This window comes from Furipterus horrens, unplaced genomic scaffold (assembly GCF_987537825.1).
Source record: "Furipterus horrens unplaced genomic scaffold, mFurHor1.1.pri manual_scaffold_8, whole genome shotgun sequence".
NCBI classification, from domain to species: domain Eukaryota; kingdom Metazoa; phylum Chordata; class Mammalia; order Chiroptera; family Furipteridae; genus Furipterus; species Furipterus horrens.
Genome location: NW_028327178.1, coordinates 70,821,127 through 70,839,142, shown reverse-complemented (window position 1 = coordinate 70,839,142; position 18,016 = coordinate 70,821,127). Strand labels below are relative to the sequence as shown.

The 18,016-nt window shown below is 43.7% G+C and overlaps 1 protein-coding gene across 1 annotated transcript in view; it reads left to right on the top strand.

Annotated features, from left to right (window-relative positions):
• The window catches only part of SLC24A3 (solute carrier family 24 member 3), a 610,095-nt gene that overhangs the window by 77,244 nt on the left and 514,835 nt on the right, over window positions 1-18,016 (top strand). The window contains exon 2 of the mRNA XM_090285998.1: window positions 9,311-9,442. Within this exon, the coding sequence (XP_090142124.1) occupies window positions 9,311-9,442 (132 nt within the window). The remainder of the gene's footprint in view (window positions 1-9,310; window positions 9,443-18,016) is intronic.

Sequence of the window (18,016 nt, the reverse complement as noted above, 5' to 3'; positions counted from 1 at the left end):
TGTGAAGCCGGAGAACTTGTATGCCAGACCCATGGACATAAACTAAGGGGGGGGGGGTTGCTGGGGGAAGGGGCGTATTGGGTGGAGGGGAGCAAAGGGGGAAAAATTGGAACTATTGTAACAACACAATCAATAAAATATATAAAAAAAGAGTTTCTGCTCAGCTAAAGAAAACATCTGTAAGATGAAAAGGAAACCAACCATAAGGGAAATCATATTTGCCAATGATACCTCAGACAAGGGATTGATCTCCAAAGTATATAAAGAACTTACACATCTCAACACAAGGAAGACAGCACAATTAAAAAATGTGCAAAGTACCTGAACAATCACTTCTCCAAGGAGGACATACAGAGGGTCCATAGGCATATGAAAGAATACTCAACATCACTAGCCATCAGAGAGATGCAAATATAAACCACAATGAGATACCACTTTATACCAGTCAGAATGGCCATCATCAACAAATCAACAAACAACAATTGCTGGCAAGGATGTGGGGAGATGGGAACCCTAGTGCTCTGTTAGTGGGAATGTAGACTGGTGCAGCCACTATGGAAAACAATATGGAATTTCCTCAAAAAATTGAAAATGGAACTGCCCTTTGAGCCAGCAATTCCTCTGCTAGGATTATACCCAAAGAATCCTGAAACCTCAATTCAAACGAACTTATGCACCCCTGTGTTCATAGCAGCACTGTTTACAATAGCCAAGTGCTGGAAACAGCCTGAGTGCCCATCTGTAGATGACTAAATTAAAAAACTGTGGTACATTTACACAAAGGAATACTATGCAGCAGAAAGAAAGAAGGAACTCTTGCCGTTTGCAATAACATGGATGAAATTAGAGAGAATTATGCTTAGTGAAATAAGTGAGGCAATGAAAGAAAAATACCATATGATATCACTTAATACAGGAGACTAGTGAACAACAAAAACAAATGAACAAAATTGAACTAGAGACATGTAAACAAGGAACAAAGTAACATTTATCAGATGGGAGAGAGGGAGGGAGGGAGTGAAGGCGGGTTAGTAGGGGTATTTTAGCAAAGGAACTAGTATAAATAACCCATGGACATGGACAACAGGGTGGGGATTGACTGTGGGAGAAGGGGTGGGCTGGATGGGGCGGGGGGCAATGGGGGAAAAAGTGGGACAACTGTAACAGAAAATCAATAAAAATAAATTTAAAAAAATACTCAATTTCATAGTCCTACTTATCAGAATCTGTATTCTAGCAATGTCCCCGGGTGATAGTCATGCACATTAAAGTTAAGAAATCCCTTGTTGAATAGTGTGTGTGGGTGTATGTATGTGTTTGTGTGAGTGTGTGTGTCTGTAAGAGAAAATGGAAGGGGAGGGAAGGGGAGGTAAGAGTAGGGAAGAAGAGAAAGAATAGAGAGGTGTTGATTAATTGATGGAGAGAGTCTAGAGGAGAGGAGAGAGGTACTCTTGCTTTCTTCCTGTTGAGGCCAGTCAGGAGTGACTTGCAGAAGGAGGCCTGAGCTCTGCGCAACTACAGATTGTGAAATCTGGGAATAGACAGGAGGCAAAGAAGTTTCGAGAGAGCCTTGATATTGCAGCAAAGGGCAGAGGAAGCATTGACAAGAACTGGGGCTAACTTGGCCCATGATGTGTTTCTAGATCAACAGGAAGATAGGCTCTGAGGAGGGGAATGCTCCCTGGGGTCCTTGAAACTGACCCATTTGCCTTATTTAATAGTGGAGCAATGGAGAAAGATGGAATCATTCTGAAAAGAGAGAGCTCTGAAACAGGCTATTGGGACCTGACCTTCTCAAGCCATTGACAGGAATTTGGAAAGGGAGCCAGTGAGACAGATACAGGGGGACGTGTCTCAAGGTAGCCAGACAGACTTTGGATGCTGAGTACCATCTCTGAGTGGGGCTATATGGTGCTCAATGAGGGGTCTTTCTGGTCTTTGGGGACATTGAGGGGTCCTTGCATTTTGGACTTCAGGACAGAGAGATCAAACTGAACACTGTGCTGGGAACTTTAAAGTCACACAGTGTCTGTGAATAAATCAGGAATAAATCATTAATACAGTGTAGCAGAGCTTCTCAGACTTGAGTGGGCACTTGAGCACCTGTTAAAATGCAGTCTCATGCAGTTGGTCTGAGGTGGGTCCTGAATTCTGCATTTCTAATAAGCTCCCAGGTGATGCTGATGTGGTTGGTCCAGGGACCACCCTTTGAGTAAAATAAGGTTGTAATGCAAATAGTGTGGTCCAGAAACCCAGAGCACCTGGATTCTGATTCAGTTTGCAACTAAAATTCCTGGGCTTATCATTTAAACTTAACCCCCTTATCAAGGGGCATGACCCCTGAAAGATGATGTTGAATTACCCTGGGGATCTTCCCTGGAGATTTAGCTCTTTCCTTGGGGATCCCATGATTACTTCACAGTTACACCCAGGTTATGACTAGTGAAACACTATGACACCATGGCTCTAGAGCATCCACTGAGTTTCAGACTGGGAAAACACAGTAAAGACAAAAACACAAGCGGGCTGGGTCCTCCTAGAGCTGACAACCTGGTAGAGGGTAGGGAGGACTAATATAATAATGAGAGTCAGTCTGTAATTCCATCTGTGACACGTGCTCCTTCTCTGTAAGTTTGTGATCTGGGGACTCCTGTAGAGTCTGGGAAGGGGGCCTGGAGGAAGCCGCAGGGGTTATGTGGGCTCCCTTGCCTTTGCCTCAGTCTCATAACCAGACCTGCCTTGTTTTGCCCGACAACCATTGTAAAATTTGCATTTGGAGCCACTTGGGACTCTTGGCTCACGCTTTGGGATTGGGAGGTTTGGACAATCCCTTGTTCTCTGGTACAGTCTTGTAGGGGCTTGTCCAGCCTCTGGGGGCTGTGTAGGGGTCAACGTTAAGGTGGAAGGCAGCAGCAGCAGCAGCAGCAAGGATTTGGGGGTGAGAGGAGTAGAGAGGTAATGGGGCTTCCCTTTTACCTCCATGGGAGGGTTCGCACAGAGACTGGTAATGGGGCCAATCTCTTCAGATGTAGGACACAATGAACACCACATCATGTGCTCCCCATCCTCCCTTTCTCCATAGGTGCCCCTACTCTCTCCACACTCTTCCTCCCAGCAGCAGCAGGCCAGGGTCATTTCTTGGCCATGTAGCCTCCCTTTGTGTGTCCTTCCAGCAGGACTGGCCCTAGGGATCTGGAGACTCCAGTGTGCCCCATGCAGATTAGGGCTACACCAGACCTGAGATCTGCATTTTTTAACCAACCCCAGGAGATGCCCCTGCTTCTGCAAAGGGACACTGAGCAAGAGGCTTCTGGAGTACAGAACAGCAGCACAAAGAAATGCCACTTCAGTGGGGCAGGTGACTCTGGGTTACTTGACCCTCTTTCCCCTCTGAGTTAAAGGGAGTCCCATCTGCGGGATCAAAAAACCTCAACTTTCAACAGGCTTTTCCTCTTGACACTGAGATATATTCTTTGATACAGGGATAATGTTAAAATTTAGCATGAAAGCTGCTGCCTGTGGTTGCCTTTGCTGAATTGCAGCGTACAAGAGGGAGAACTTGACCCAGCCCAATGCAGTCTCAGAGTCAGTCCCCCACCCATTGAACAGGGCATGTAAACAGCTCAGAGGAGAATGTTAAACAGAGTCCGTGGCCTCTGCAGCTCCAAGTTCTCTGGATCTTCCCTGCATTGTCTTCCTTGACCTTTGAGGCAGTGGATAGGAACCCATGCAGTCCATTTAGCCTCTAGCCTCTGGTGGGTTTGGAGAGCTCTCGTGCAGTCTCCATAGTTTGTGCTCCTTTTCAAGGACCAAGAGCAATGCAGAGAGTTGGGGATGCTCTTGTTTCCGCTGGAAAATATGTGTGAAAATGCACGTGCAGAAAGCCAGCATCTCCCTTGCTCCCCATCTTCACCCACCTGGAGGGAAAACCACCAGGCTCCTTTTCCTGAGACTCTAGGGTAGGGTCAGGAGGGGGCTGTTGGGAGAATGGTGCAGGGGAGGAGGCAGATTTGCCCCTGTTCACTGAGTCCGCAAAAGGCATGCTCTGGCTTCAGGTTGATGCAAAATGGACCACGGACTCCAGGGTGTCGACCAGGGCACACAGAGTGGAGACAGCTGTGTAAACCACAGTGCAGGGTATTTATAGCCTTGTGTGGCTGAGTCTGCCTCAGAGCCAAAGTTAGTTATTGTTGCCACTGGCTCTGTCTTTAGTGGTGTTAAATGTGTTGCATTAGGCATTACAAGACTGAGATTCCTCAGCTGCAAATGTTGGGGGTGGAGGAGCTGTTGCCCTGGGTCCTCTGAGTGTTTCAGTGTGGTGGCACTCTCCATCCCAGGTTTCAAAAAGAAATGCAGAATTCCAGTTCTTAAGGAGCGGAGAGTTAACACAGCCTCTCAAAGTGAGCCTGCTGACCCCATGAGGCCACCGTCCCTGGGCTCCCAGAGCTCTGGGACAAGGTGGGACATGCATACCTGGGTTTTAGAGTCAGATCTGGGCTTTAGTCCCAGCTCAGCCACTTAAACTCATCAGCAATACCAGTAGATGGCCAAAACTCCCTGGAAGAGCAAGGAGTGGATGGTGCAGGAAGGTTGCTTGGCACGGGCATGAGGGGCATGCAAGGTAATTATGATGATGCTGCAGCAAATCTGCCCATCAGGGCTCTCTCCATGTGTGTGAAGTGAATTCTCTCCTCCGAGAGCATTCAGGCCCACCTCACTGCTAGGCTCGGGACCTGTATTTGGGAAGGTGGAAGCCCTGTGGGACAAGACTGCACAGAGGATAAAGTGTGTTAGTTTTAGGGTGAAGGCTGGGACCTGGGTTGTCCAAGGAAATCCATTCTTGGTGTCAGAAATCTTTGGACTCTCCAAGCCTCAGTTACAGAGTTACAGGGAGGAAGAAGGAAATTGGAGTGGGGGGAGAATGGGAGAGAGAGAGAGAGAGAGAGAGAGAGAGAGAGAGAGAGAGAGAACAAGCACACAAGCAGGAGAGGGTGAGCACACAGCTCTGTAATGGAAACTTGGCATCCAGCCTCCACTTTTTTTCCTTCCTTAGTGCATGTGGCTTGAGTCTCGAGTTGAGAACTTCCCCTTCCAGCAGGCACCAGGTGCTATCTCCATGGCCCACTTCTGCCCCCACCTGTGCCCCTTCAAAGCCTGCAGCCATACACACATTACCTCTGCTCACCAGCATGTGACAGGGACATGTGAGCCTGCTGCTTCCCTCTTTGTGCCCTACCCCCTCCCGTGACTAATTAGGCCAACATGCAGTTCCAGGGCCTGGCAGATAAGGAGCCAAGAATGCAGTGGACAGAGGCCAAGTGTTTTTGTTGACATTGCTCAAGTATAGCTTTGTGGAGCAGTCTCTGCCATAGCAGAGAAGTCGGAGGAAGCCAGAGATAATGAGGGGAGAAAAGCAAAGTGTGGCTGTCTCTCCAAATCCTTTTTGCTCCTTCCATGTCATAATTAACAGGACCTGCTTAGTTTTTAGGAAATCCGCACTCAATGTAGCATTATACATCCAATGGTGTTTTAGAACCATTTTCTTTTTTCTTTGTGATGCTTTCATGGGGTGATGCTCATGCCTCACGCTGTTCCTAATAGTTTCTGAGAAAACAACTTTCTTGAAAATAAGTCCAGTGAGACTGTCTTCCCCCCTAACCTATTATAAGGTACAGGCTGCTTTGTTGATATGTCTTAATATAGCTGAATAATGCAACCAGATGAATTCAGTCCTTTCCCGGACCTACCAGACCTAGGTTCAAATCCCATCCTGCCCCTTTTGGGTCCCTGTGTGATCTTGGTTGAGTCTTGTTTAATCTCTTTATATTTCAGTTTGGAGCTAATAGTTCAAAATAATATTGTTGTATGTTGAAACATGGTGAAGAAAGGAAAACTCTTTGCACATAAATAGACACTCAGTAAGTGGAAGGTATAGTAAGTATTAAATGGTAGTTGATGTGGCTGTGGATGGCTCTGATTTTAAGCAAATAAATTCTGACTTATTTACACTAAAGGTGCGTTGACCCCAGAACTAACTGCCTCTCCTAGCTCACCAGGAATTTTGTGAGGACAAATTAAGTGGGATATAATATTGTCACACTTGGTTCTCAGTGGGAAATAAGTGAATGCAATGCTTTGCTTTCATCATCTCACTTCCTCAGACTCTGATCTCTGCATTAGTGGTCAGTGGTAAAATATGTTTTTGATGACATAAAAGTTTGTAGGTTTTGGAATCCAGAGGTGCTGCTTTAATAGTCTCTAATTCCTGAAGATATTGAATCATTATGTAAAAAAAAAATCCTCTAATTTTCTGCTACAATAGCTGGCTTTATTTATACATCTTTTAATTGGTATCAGCTTTTCTCTCACAATTACAGAACCATGGAAACTTGGCCTGGGAAAGAACTTTTGAAGTCATTGGAAGGGACACTCTTGCCTCTTTACAAATCTTTGCATTGCTGTGTCACAAAGCACTTTTCTTTGACCCAGATTATGAGAACAGCAGAATGGCCAGTCTGTTGGTACATAGCACAACTCTATCCTCAAATCTGATGCAGGCTGGTAGATGTCTTTGGTGCCCAGCCCACATCATTCTGTTTACCTATTCAGGGCACACTGGCACTGTTCAACATTTAGCACCTGTATCTCATTGTTCAAGACCTTTTTCTGAGCACCAGAACCTTCCATAAACATGTGGCAGTTTGTAAGTGCCAGGGAATTAGTGTGCTCTGGGAACAGCCTTCAACCAATGACAAACCAGGAGTAGGTAGGTAAATACCCAAGCCCCTGCACCCTTTGGGTATCTGAGATGTAGCTCTACATTGGAACCCAGAGATTCCCAGAGAGGTCAAACTCTAGTTGATTCATTTTGGCAACTTGCCTGAAATGCACTCTCTGTTGGCTGGCTCCATTTCCCTGTCTAATTTTCCTACTCCTGGATCACCTCCTCCCCTCACAGCACATAAACCACCTGTCCTTGAATCCCTGTTTCTGGGGGCCTGCTTCTGTGGAAACCTGGCCTGAGGCAAATAGGATGTCTTTCTCCTCACTTTCAGTTTTTTTTTATGATAATATGGTATTGCATTCACATTTTAGGGCTGCTTGTTGGATTTTAAGGCCACTGACCTTATTGTTTCTTCATGAGTTTTTAAAATTTTTTCTCTGCTTGTCACCAGTCTTGATTGTAATAATTAACTGTTCAGGTTAACCAGACTACACAAATGTCTGCTTTACCCTTGAATTATCTTTGGTATTATCCTCACAATTTTTGCTAAACTGATATATGTAGCTACCATGTAGGTATTATGTTTCAGAGTCTAAGGTTTTCATTTATTATAGTTAGGCTCTACGATCTACTTTATTTATTTATTTTAGGAAATACCTCAGGGCTGTCCATGGCCAGCATGCATAAGTTTTAATTAGCTATTCTGATAATTTTACATCTGGGAGCAGTTTCCCTTTGACTGAGGAAGACCTCAATGCATGAGTGGTTGACAGTTTTTGTGTCCTGTTTGTTTAGGTGAGATGTCCACAAGCGTTGTGCTTTTCAGAAACTTCTCTGAATCTCACTTTATCCATCCACAAAATGGAAATAATTATTTTGTTATATGCTTACTGAGCATCTCCTCTGAGCCAGCGGTCATTAGGTGTTGAAGGAACAACAGTGGGCAAAGTAGGCAATGTTTGTGTCCCCGCTTTCTTTCCTAAGTGATGTCATGAAGTGCAAGTTCAATAATGAAGTGAAATTATTTAGGAAACTGAATCATCATGGAAATAGGGGAATGGGTATGATGACCTTCAGCTTTTCATTGATCATTTCAGAACACTGCATTGATGGAGCTGGATGAGGTGCACCCTCTAGCCTTTGGTGAAGGCCACGGGGCCCATGAATTAGGCTCTTGTCTTATACTTAAATCCATTTTCTGATCACGGCAACTCTGGACATTTAAGAGGGTGTCATTACCTCATGTCATATCTTTGTTTCCTGTCAAGCTGCTAGAAAAAGTCACCTTTGCTTGCTGTTTCCACCTTCCAGTGACCCCCTGATGTCCAGCTTTGTCATTCATTTGCCTTTGTCCTCTTGATTTGTCCATACTTGCCAAAGCTATTTATTGCCACTCTTTCTGTTTTGGAATTCTCTGTCTGCTCACTTTCTATGACACCATTTTCCTTGCTCTTTTTCTTCCTTTCATGGTCCTTTGCTGAATTCTTTTATTCTACTTGATTTCTGAAGGAATGTTGAGTTTCCCATTATTTCTTGTTTCACTTCCTTTTCTTTAGTCCCCTCGTCTCCTCTGGAAGGCTTCATTCATACGTGCCTCATACTGTTCCATGTTTGCTTATGACATTTACATAGGCAGCATACCTCCCTTTCAATGCTCTATGGACACTTCAAACTCAATTTCTTTACAGGACAACATACAACATTCTCTCCCCCCCCCCACCCCCCCATGCACTTTTCAGTCTGTTACTTTTCCTGGCAGTTCCTTCCTCACAGTTATCTCAGTTATAGACCTCAGCCCTGTTACATGCTTACCCCCTTCACATATTCAATGGTCTGCTTTTCTTCATTCATTCTTTTATCTCTTGTTTATGGAAATATCACTATGTGGCATTCAAGGCCTAGGTTCTTGGATGTCAAAATGGTGTCTTAGCTTGGGTTACCCTCCAGAAGAAGATTCTGATCAAGTGTTCAATTGCAGGTAGTTTTGGGGAGAGATGGTTCAAGGAAATACTGGTAGGTGAATAGATGCTGGGGGACTAGAGTCAGTCATATTGATTTAGTGGACCAGACTGTACCTGTCTTTTCCTAAATTCATGTTCAGTAAGGTAGTGTGAAATAGGCTATGATGGAGCTATTTACACTATGGAAATTGGCCAATGGCTACAAACAAAAACTTTATCTTCCAAAGAGCTGGTTGTTAAACATTACCTAGCCTGTTTTGTGGAGTGGGGAATTAAGACAGGGAAGGACAGCAGCCAATAGAGTGTGCTTTATCATGAGAGTTTTACTGTAAACAACTACTGTGGAATCCCAGTCAAGAAAACTCTGGAATCCAGTTTAGAATACATGCCTCAAAGTCATCTCACTGGAGAAGTGAGGTATTAATATACTACTTCCTTCCAGTTATTGGCTGAGAGCTGCTTTTGTTGAGCCCAGTAGGATCCAGTAGCCAGAAGAAGTACAGTGGTAAGGAAGACCTAAGGGGGTATAGGCAGGGCTGAGCACCCGATGGCTTATTAAGACACTGGGCTCCCAGACTGGTAAAGGCTAATTAGTGATGTGTGGTTATTATCTTTTTCTCCCCAGACTTTGACTTCATGGATCTCATAGGGGAAGACAGACAGTGGACGGTGGTGGGGAGAAAGTTAATGCAGGTAAATGAAACCCTGACTTCAGAAGACACAGGACTTCGGAGCAGCAAGAACTGCACTGAACCAGGTAACTGAGAGCTGCACTCTGGGAAGTAGCTGCTGTTTTCTCTGGCTATGGCTAAGGAATAGCTAGATGCTATTTTTTTTTCTTGAAATTCTAACCCAGAGGAACTTTAAGGACATTTAGGATGAATGTCTAAGAAACTGAGATCCCAGGGGATTATTCAGGTGCGTTTCTACCTCTGTATTATTTTCCTAGGGGAGCTTCAGAAAAGGTAATTCAAAGTCAAGGGAAATACAGTCTTAGGGAGCCTAGTTATCACATTTGGTATGGGAAAGAATGGAGTCAGATACAATATGGTGATCAGGTTCAGTATGTTGGGTTCAGCTACATGTGGGGCCAGCAGTGATGGAGGGCTTCTGTTCCCTGTTGTTGGAGTTGTGTTTTAGGGAGGTGATGTGATCTCTTTGTGAGTGGCATTGCTCACAGTTATGAAGAAATGCCTGTCTCAGAATGACAGGTGCAGAAGAATAAAGCAATTAGAAGCCACTGCTATACAGGAAATGACTCAGTTTACAGGTAGAGAAGAAGATGTCCAGGTTTTCAAAAAGAGCACAAGTTCAGCACCTGCTGGTGGTGTTGGCAGGGATGGGGGTGGGGGGAAAGGAAAGTCTTCTGGAGGACAACGTGAGGAGTAAATGAGAGCTCATCACACTGTGTAGAGCCAGTCCACAAAGAATAAGGACCCAGGAGGCATATTCTTGATTTCCTCATCTGTGGATCATGGGGACTGGACTTAATTTCTGGGGCTCTTGACTCTGAACCAAGTTTTGTATGGAAGATAGTCATGCCTGAACCAGAAAGGGTCTTGTTCAAACCCTAACATATTAAGGGCGTGGTTGGAACCTGTCTTCACTAAGCTGTTTTAACCACCCCAGGCTGCTCTAACCATTCTGTTTTTGAACGTTTTTGGTATAAAATGTCTCTAACTGTGCTGTCTAATATACACATTCAATGGTGACTTAATTCAAATTAAGCACAATTAAAAATTCAGATTCTCAGTTGCATTAGCCACATGTCAAATATCTGAGGGCTGCATGTGGCTTATGGCTCCCATTTTGGACAGCACATATATGATCATTTCCATCTTCTCTTGGACAGGCTGGTCTAGAAGTTTCATTTGTCTTTGGGTATATCTCCTCTCTTCCTAGCTCAAGGATATAGAGTGGATGTGTAAATCTGAGAGCCCCATCTCTAATCTGGGTCTCAGGATCACACTCACTTGGGTTTGAATCCAGGCTTAGAAACTTGGAAGCTGTGGGCTTTGGGCAAAATAGCCAGGTTCTCCAAGCCTCCCTTTGCTTCTCTGTAAAACTAAGTTTGCTGTGAGAACTGGTAATGAAGTAATAAAGTATTAACAGCTTAGTGCTCTGTGTGTGGTAGCTCCATAGAAGGAGCTCACTCATGAATTTCCCACAGTCTGTTTGGGCACCCATCCCTGAATTACAGGCAGGTCATGGAGCTACATTCTCCAGCCCCTCCTCATGGGAATGGGCCATATGAAACATCTGGTTCAGTCAACAGTTCAGTTCCTCAGGTGGCAAAGGTCTGGGAAGTCAGCTAGGTGCACAGAGAGGCGAGGCTCAAGCACCATCTTCAAAAGCAGACAGGTTGGAAGATTTCACCATTGTAGTGACATGGTGCCTCTGAGGAATTCTCTGTCTCTATGAGAATGTGATCAGAAGAACATGGCTGCAGACCCACATTGCTACAAGTTGTCTTGGTCTTCTTTCCATAACATTGCTGGAAGACTACTTCTTGGTGTTCACTGCACAGATATTTTATGAAAAACACTGAGAACCAAAGCACTTATGAAATCCTGTTTAGAATTAAAATTTAATGGTATCATAATATTTATTTGTATACTTTGCAGTCTGTCTCTGGAAAAGCTGTCATCTTTTGGTTTTTAGTTGCTTTATATGTTAAGGAAGTGAACTTTTCCTCAGAGTGCCTTTTTCAAATAAGCCTTGGAAGAAGAAAGGTACTGTATTTAAAATGACAGTCCTTGGCACGGGCTTCAGTTTGAGATCACTGGAGTCTCTTTTGATAAAGAGCTCAGCTTCCTGTGTTTGCCTGGCTTAGTTGGGTCTAAGGTAGTTGAGGATGGAAAGATAAGCTCGGACTGTGCAACAGGACTGAGGAGACACTGCCAGTGCGCTGATGCTAAGGGGGTGTGCTGGGAGCATTCACTAGAACTGGTGTGTACTGGAATGGCCAGACACCATATAACTTGTTGAATGTGAATAGAAGAGGGATGTAAGAAGTCACTACAAGAGCAGCAATATGGGGAAAGTCCAAAAGATGAATGTGGCCCATGAACAAGAGCTGGAAGACAGGCACAGATTGGCAAGCAGGGCAGACAGTCCAGGGTGAACAAAGTAATTGTTGAGATCCTACTGTTTTTTGAGTTTAAATCATAACATCAGGGTCTGCTGTTTTAAAATCACAGGGATGGGCATGACCTACCGGCAAAGCATGAAAGGCCTAACTCTCTCGTCTTTTACAAGAAAAAGGGGGGTCCAGAGAGGCTAAATGACCTATCCAAGGTCACAGGGCTTGTCAGAAACAGAGTAAGGCCCCCAACTATGACCCATAGATATTCAAAAAAAACCTGATATTTTCATGATCAAGAGTAACACCCTCCTATAGAAATATAACACAAGGTATAAATATAATTTTAAATGTTCCAGTAGATTCATTTAAAAAGTAAAAAGGAACAGATGAAACCAATTTTAATAATATATTTTATTTAACCAAATATATCCGCAATATTAGGAATTACAAATTTCAGTCACCTCAGTGTTTTATCCCTAGGTTTGAACTCAGAAAGAACTAAAGTTTTATTTTTAAAGTCTTAAAAAATCTATGCTTTTGGCCCCTTACAATGTAACAGGAGCAACAGCTCTACCTAAGACACAGAGGCAAACACATACAGGAGACTTCCGGCCAAAATGGAGGCCTAGACTGACACACTTCATCTCCCTCCACAACTAAGAAGGAATACAACTACTGAAAAACCAGAAATAACCAGAAGTTACAGAAAATATATGGAAGTCCAATGTATGAAGTAATAAAGAAGTGGTGCTCATCTGGATGGGTAGGAGGGTTGAAGCCGGGGTGGAGAGGTCAAGCTGTGCTGGTGGTGGCAGCAGCAGCAATGGCAGCAGGACGGCAGTAAGCACAGACACCCATATTTAAGGCGAGGTGAGAAGTGCCTGGAGAGCACCCTCGGCTCCAGACCAGACCCATCAGCTTGCAATTCCAATGCTGGGGAAGGCAGACCCCCATTGCCTTGGACTGTGAAACCTGGAGAGGGTGGGGATGGAGGAGGATGCTCCCAGCCTCTCAGTGGAGAGTGAAAGGCAGGAATCCATCTTGGACCACCCCCCCCACAGAAAACACCACAGCATGATGAGAAGGGTCGCCTGGTTGTGATGAGTGCATGGGGCTCCACCCCCTATACTATAGGAGGTGTGACAGCCCTGCCCAGGAAGCAAAGGTAAACACAAAACTGTCAGGATGGCACAGATCATGATAGAGATCCCGGTGATGCAGCTGACCACACAGCAATTCTCTATTCTAATGAAGCAGCAGATAGGAAATCCTCCTGAGACACAGTTCAGAGCTTTGGTTATGAAAACACTTACAGACCTAACAGCAGATCTTAAACAACACAGGGAAGGAATGAAAGCTAGTCCTGCTGAAATGAACAAAAACACATATGAAACTAGTGGTGAGGGAAAGAAAACCAAGGACCAAATCATCAAATTGGAACATAGGGAAGGAACAGTCAACAAGTGCAGAAAGAGGAAACAAAAAGTGAGGAAAATGAGGAGAGGCTCAGAAACCTATGGGACAAGCTATAAGCGGGCCAACATTTGAATCATAGGGTTGTCAGAAGGTGAAGAGGAAGAACTAGAAATTGAAAATTTATATAAAAATATAATGAAGCAGAACTTCCCTAACTTGGGGAAGGAAATAAACTTACAAGTCCAGGAAGCACAGAGAGTTCCAAAAAAACTGGACCCAAGGAGAACCACCCCAAGGCACATTATAATCAAAATGTCAAAAATTAAGGATAAAGAGAGAATCTTAAAAGCAGCAAGAGAGAAGAAAAGAATTATGTACAAAGGGGTCCCAATAAGACTATCACCTGATTTCTCAAAAGAAACTGTAGGCAAGAAAGGACTGGCAAAAAGTATTCAAAGTAATGAAAAGCAAAAATCTACAACCACAATTACTCTATCCAGTGAAGCTGTCATTCAGAATAGGGCAGAGAAAGTGCTTCCAGGACAAAGTAAAACTGAAGGAGTTCATCAGATCCAAACCACTGTTATATGAAATGTTAAAGGGACTTGTTTAGGAGAAAGAGGATAAAAACTATGAACATTAAAATGAAAACTGTATCACAACAACCAACAACAGAAGCTAGGGAATCGAAACAAAGGCAAACTAAATAGGCAATGAGAGTGGAAAAAGAACTATAGGTATAGGGAACATATTGGAGGGAGGTCAGTGGGGAGGGGGAAGGGGGAAAGGGAGGGAGATGGTACAGGAATTAAGAAGCACAGTAGGAGGAAGTGGAGTAGATAGGAAGATGTTGAGAAGAACTATACGCACAACCAATGGGCATGGACTAAGGGGGGGCAACTGGAGGGAGGGGGTCACTGGGTGAAGGGGAACAAAGGGAAAATAAATTGGGACAACTGTAATAGCATAAACAATAAAGCATATTAAAAAAAATGAAAACTGTATCACAACAACCAACAACAGAAGCTAGGGAACTGAAACAAAGGCAAACTAAGTGGGCAACGAGAGTGGAAATAGAATTATAGATGTGGGTAACATTATGGGGGAAGGTCAGCAGGGAGAGGGGAGGGGGAAAAGGGAAGGAGATGGTACAGGAGTTAAGAAGCATAGTAGGAGGAAATGGAGTAGATAGGAAGATGTTGAGAAGAACTATATGCACAACCAATGGGCATGGAAAAAGAGGGGGGAAAACTGGAGGGAGGGGCATCACTCTGTGGAGCAGAATAAAGGGAAAAGAAATTGGGACCATTGTAACAGCATAATCAATAAAGCATATTAAAAATGTATATATATGCTTACTTCCGGCCAAGATAGAGGAGTAGAGAGACATGCTGCATCTCTCTCCACAACTAAGAAGGAGTACAACTACCTCAAAACTAGAAATAACCAGAAGTTCCAGAAAATCAAACTGCATGGGAGTCCAGCAAACAAAGATATAAAGAAGAAATACTCATCCAACAGGTGGGAGGAGTGGAGTCGAGGCGGAGAGGACGTGGTGTGGTGGCAGTAGCAGTGGCGGCAGTGGCAGGCCAGCAGAAAGCACAGTCACACATTTTAAAAAGTCAGGAGGAACACCTGGGGAGCGTTTCCAGCTCCTCACTGGACCTCACAACCCATGGTCCCAGCACTGGGGAAAATCACTGCTGAATGTGCAGAGCTATGGGGATTGGGGTGGAGGCAGAAACTGCCGGTCTCTCAGCAGAGTCGGATTGTTTAAAGGGCCCCCATGGTCCTAGAACATCCGCAGACCCACCCACTCGGAACGATGGCTGGGGCAGCAGTTAGTGGGGCACCAGTCCAGTGCGGAAGTGGGAGAGGTGCCTGGAAAAGGGGCAAGTGCTGGGCAGGTGGCATTGTTCCCTCTCGGACCCCTCCTCCACATACAGCACCACGATGTGGTGAAACAGGTCACCCTATACTGATGAATTCTTAAGGCTCTACTTCTCACAACATAACAGGAGCAACAGCTCTACCTGGGACATGGAGGCAAACAAACACAGGAGCCTGTCAAGATGAGGAGACAGAGAAGTATGGCCCAAAAGGGGAAACGGATCAAGGTTCCAGTGGAAGAACTAAGGGATAAGGAGATAGCCAACCTAACAGATGAGGAGACAGACAACCGAACAGATGCAGAATTCAAAGCACTGGTGATAAAGATGTTCACAGGCTTGACAGATATGCTTGAGTACGGCAAACACATAAGAGAAGAAGTGAAGGCTATGCTAAGTGAAATGAAGGAAAATCCACACAAAACCAATGATGAAGGGAAGTAAACCAGGGTTCAAATCAATGATTTGGAACATAAGGAAGAAAAAAACAGTCTACCAATGCAGAATGGGGAATAAGAATTGAAAAAAGTGAGGAAAACTTCCCAAATTTTGTGAAGGAGATGGACATACAGGTCTGGGAAGCACAGAGGATCCCTGGTGAGCTGGACCTAGAGGGTACCACACCAGGATGCATCATAACTGAGATGCCAAAGGTGAAAGAGAGAGTCCTGGGGGCAGCAAAAGAGAGGCGGAGAGTTGCCTACAGGGGGATGTCTATAGGACTATCAGCTGATTTCTCAGAGGACACTTTGCAGGCAGGAAGAGACTGTCAATCAGTATTCAATGTGATGAAAAGCAACCTACAACCAAGATTACTGTATCCAGCAAAGCTATCATTTGGAATGGAATGGCAGATGAAGTGCTTCCCAGACAAGGTAAGGCTAAAGGAGTTGATCATCACCAAGCCATTATTATATGAAATGTCAAAGGGACTTACTTAAGGGAAAAAAAATCAAAATTATGAACACTAAAATGACAACAAACTCACAACTATCAACAACTGAATCTAAAAAATAAAAACAAAATCCAACTAAGCAAACCAGAGTAGGAACAGAATCATAGGTATGGGGATCATTTGGAGGGTTATCAGCTGGGAGTGGGGAGGGGGAGAAAGGGGGAAATGATGCAGGGACTAAGAAGCATAATCGGTTGGTACAAAATAGACAGGGGGATGTTAAGAATAATATAGGAAAAGGTGAAGCCAAGGAACTTATATGCACAACTCATGGACATGAACTAAGCGGGGATGGGATTGCTGGAGGGTAGGGGGGTACTGGACAGAGGAGAGCAAAAGGGAATAAAATTGGAACTACTGTAACAACATAATCAATAAAATATACTTTTTAAAAATCTATGCTTTATTGTACTAGCTCACATCACTTTTACTAACTTCCCTCTGCATTTGTAATTTTCATAATGATTCAAATAATAGCTGTTGACATTCTTAAGTGGAATGAGTTAGAAACTCACTGTGGTCTGCTCTTCAATTTGCATCAAATTCTTTCTGAATTAGGGTAATAGCTGCTGCAACATTTAAAACCTTCAGATTTTGGAAGTTTAAGACACAAGAAGTTAATTTTTTTCCTCATGTGAAGTTCTGATCTGTGGGTGGCTGTGTTGTAAGAGGTGGTCCATTGACTTGGGAGCCTTCCATTTCAAGGTTTTCTCATTCTCACACCTGTTTTGCAAGGTTTCTGTGCTTCTCTGCTTTAAGAGGAAAGAGCTTGGAGGCCTTAAAGCAGCTGAGTTTTATGGACTCAACTCTCACTCCTACTCACATTCCACTACCCGGGGCTCAGTCAATGACAACTTCTAACTGTAGGGATAGGTCCATTAGCAGAGTGCCATGGAAGAAGAGAAGGCAGGTTTGGTGAAGAGCTACAATATTTTCTTCCAAATGTGTTCCTTTAAAAAAAAATAAATGTCTCCATTTTTCTTTATGTTTGTTACAAGAGCAATATACTCCCTCTATAGAAAAATTACACCTAGACTTACACCTTCTGAGACTGGCTTAGTTCTTGGCTTAACCTTCATGATTCTCACCTGGTCAAGATGACAAAATTTATTTTTCTTTTTGCCTTGGGAGAATCACAGGTGAAGTAGAATTTGTCCCAGGTGTGCTCATTCGCAGATTGCATTTTTTTCTTGTTTTATACAAGAAGCCTAAGACATTATAAATGCTTGCATACAGGTGAAGTCATTAACAATGATGTGGAAAGAGCTTGGGTTCCAGAGTAAATCCTAGATCTCAGTTCCATCACTTTCTACCTGTGTGATGTGAGTGAGGATCCTAAACTCTTTGATCCTCGTTTCCACCATCTGTAACGTATTGACGAAAGATGCCTACTTCACAGAGTTGTAGTAATCATGAAGTGAGGTAAATTTTGTGAAAGAGCTGGAACTTCATTTATAGTCTCTACTCAATAACCAGAAATGTAATGGAAGGTACATTGATGGCCGTCATTTACAAGTACTTGACCACTCCGAGGCACATTAGAACATTGTGGGATTAAGAAGATTGTCTTAAGGATGGGTAGGTTATTTAGTGTAGTTCAGCGACAATGTAACATTGTTATAGCCGTGCAAAGGAGGCATACCCAGAGATTAAGTAGGAGGCTCTGATTAATGCTGTTTTCTGGCCTAAGAGGTCACTATATAGACAAAGAGGATGAAATAGGGAGTACAGGATTTTCTTTTTCTTTTTCTTAGAAGAAAATGTAGTTTATTGTGACACAGGAAATACTACAAGCCATTGAGGGAGGGGGAAGAGTCAAACAGTTCCTCAAAACAATAGCTAAGAGACAGGTGTAAACATCTTGGTCATTAAATCCACAGCAAAATCATTGTAATCTTTTTTTTTACAATATTTGTTTTTAGTTATAACAGTCACACCAATTGTCAAAAATAAAAACATAAAAACCTGGCAATTTTACACAATGAA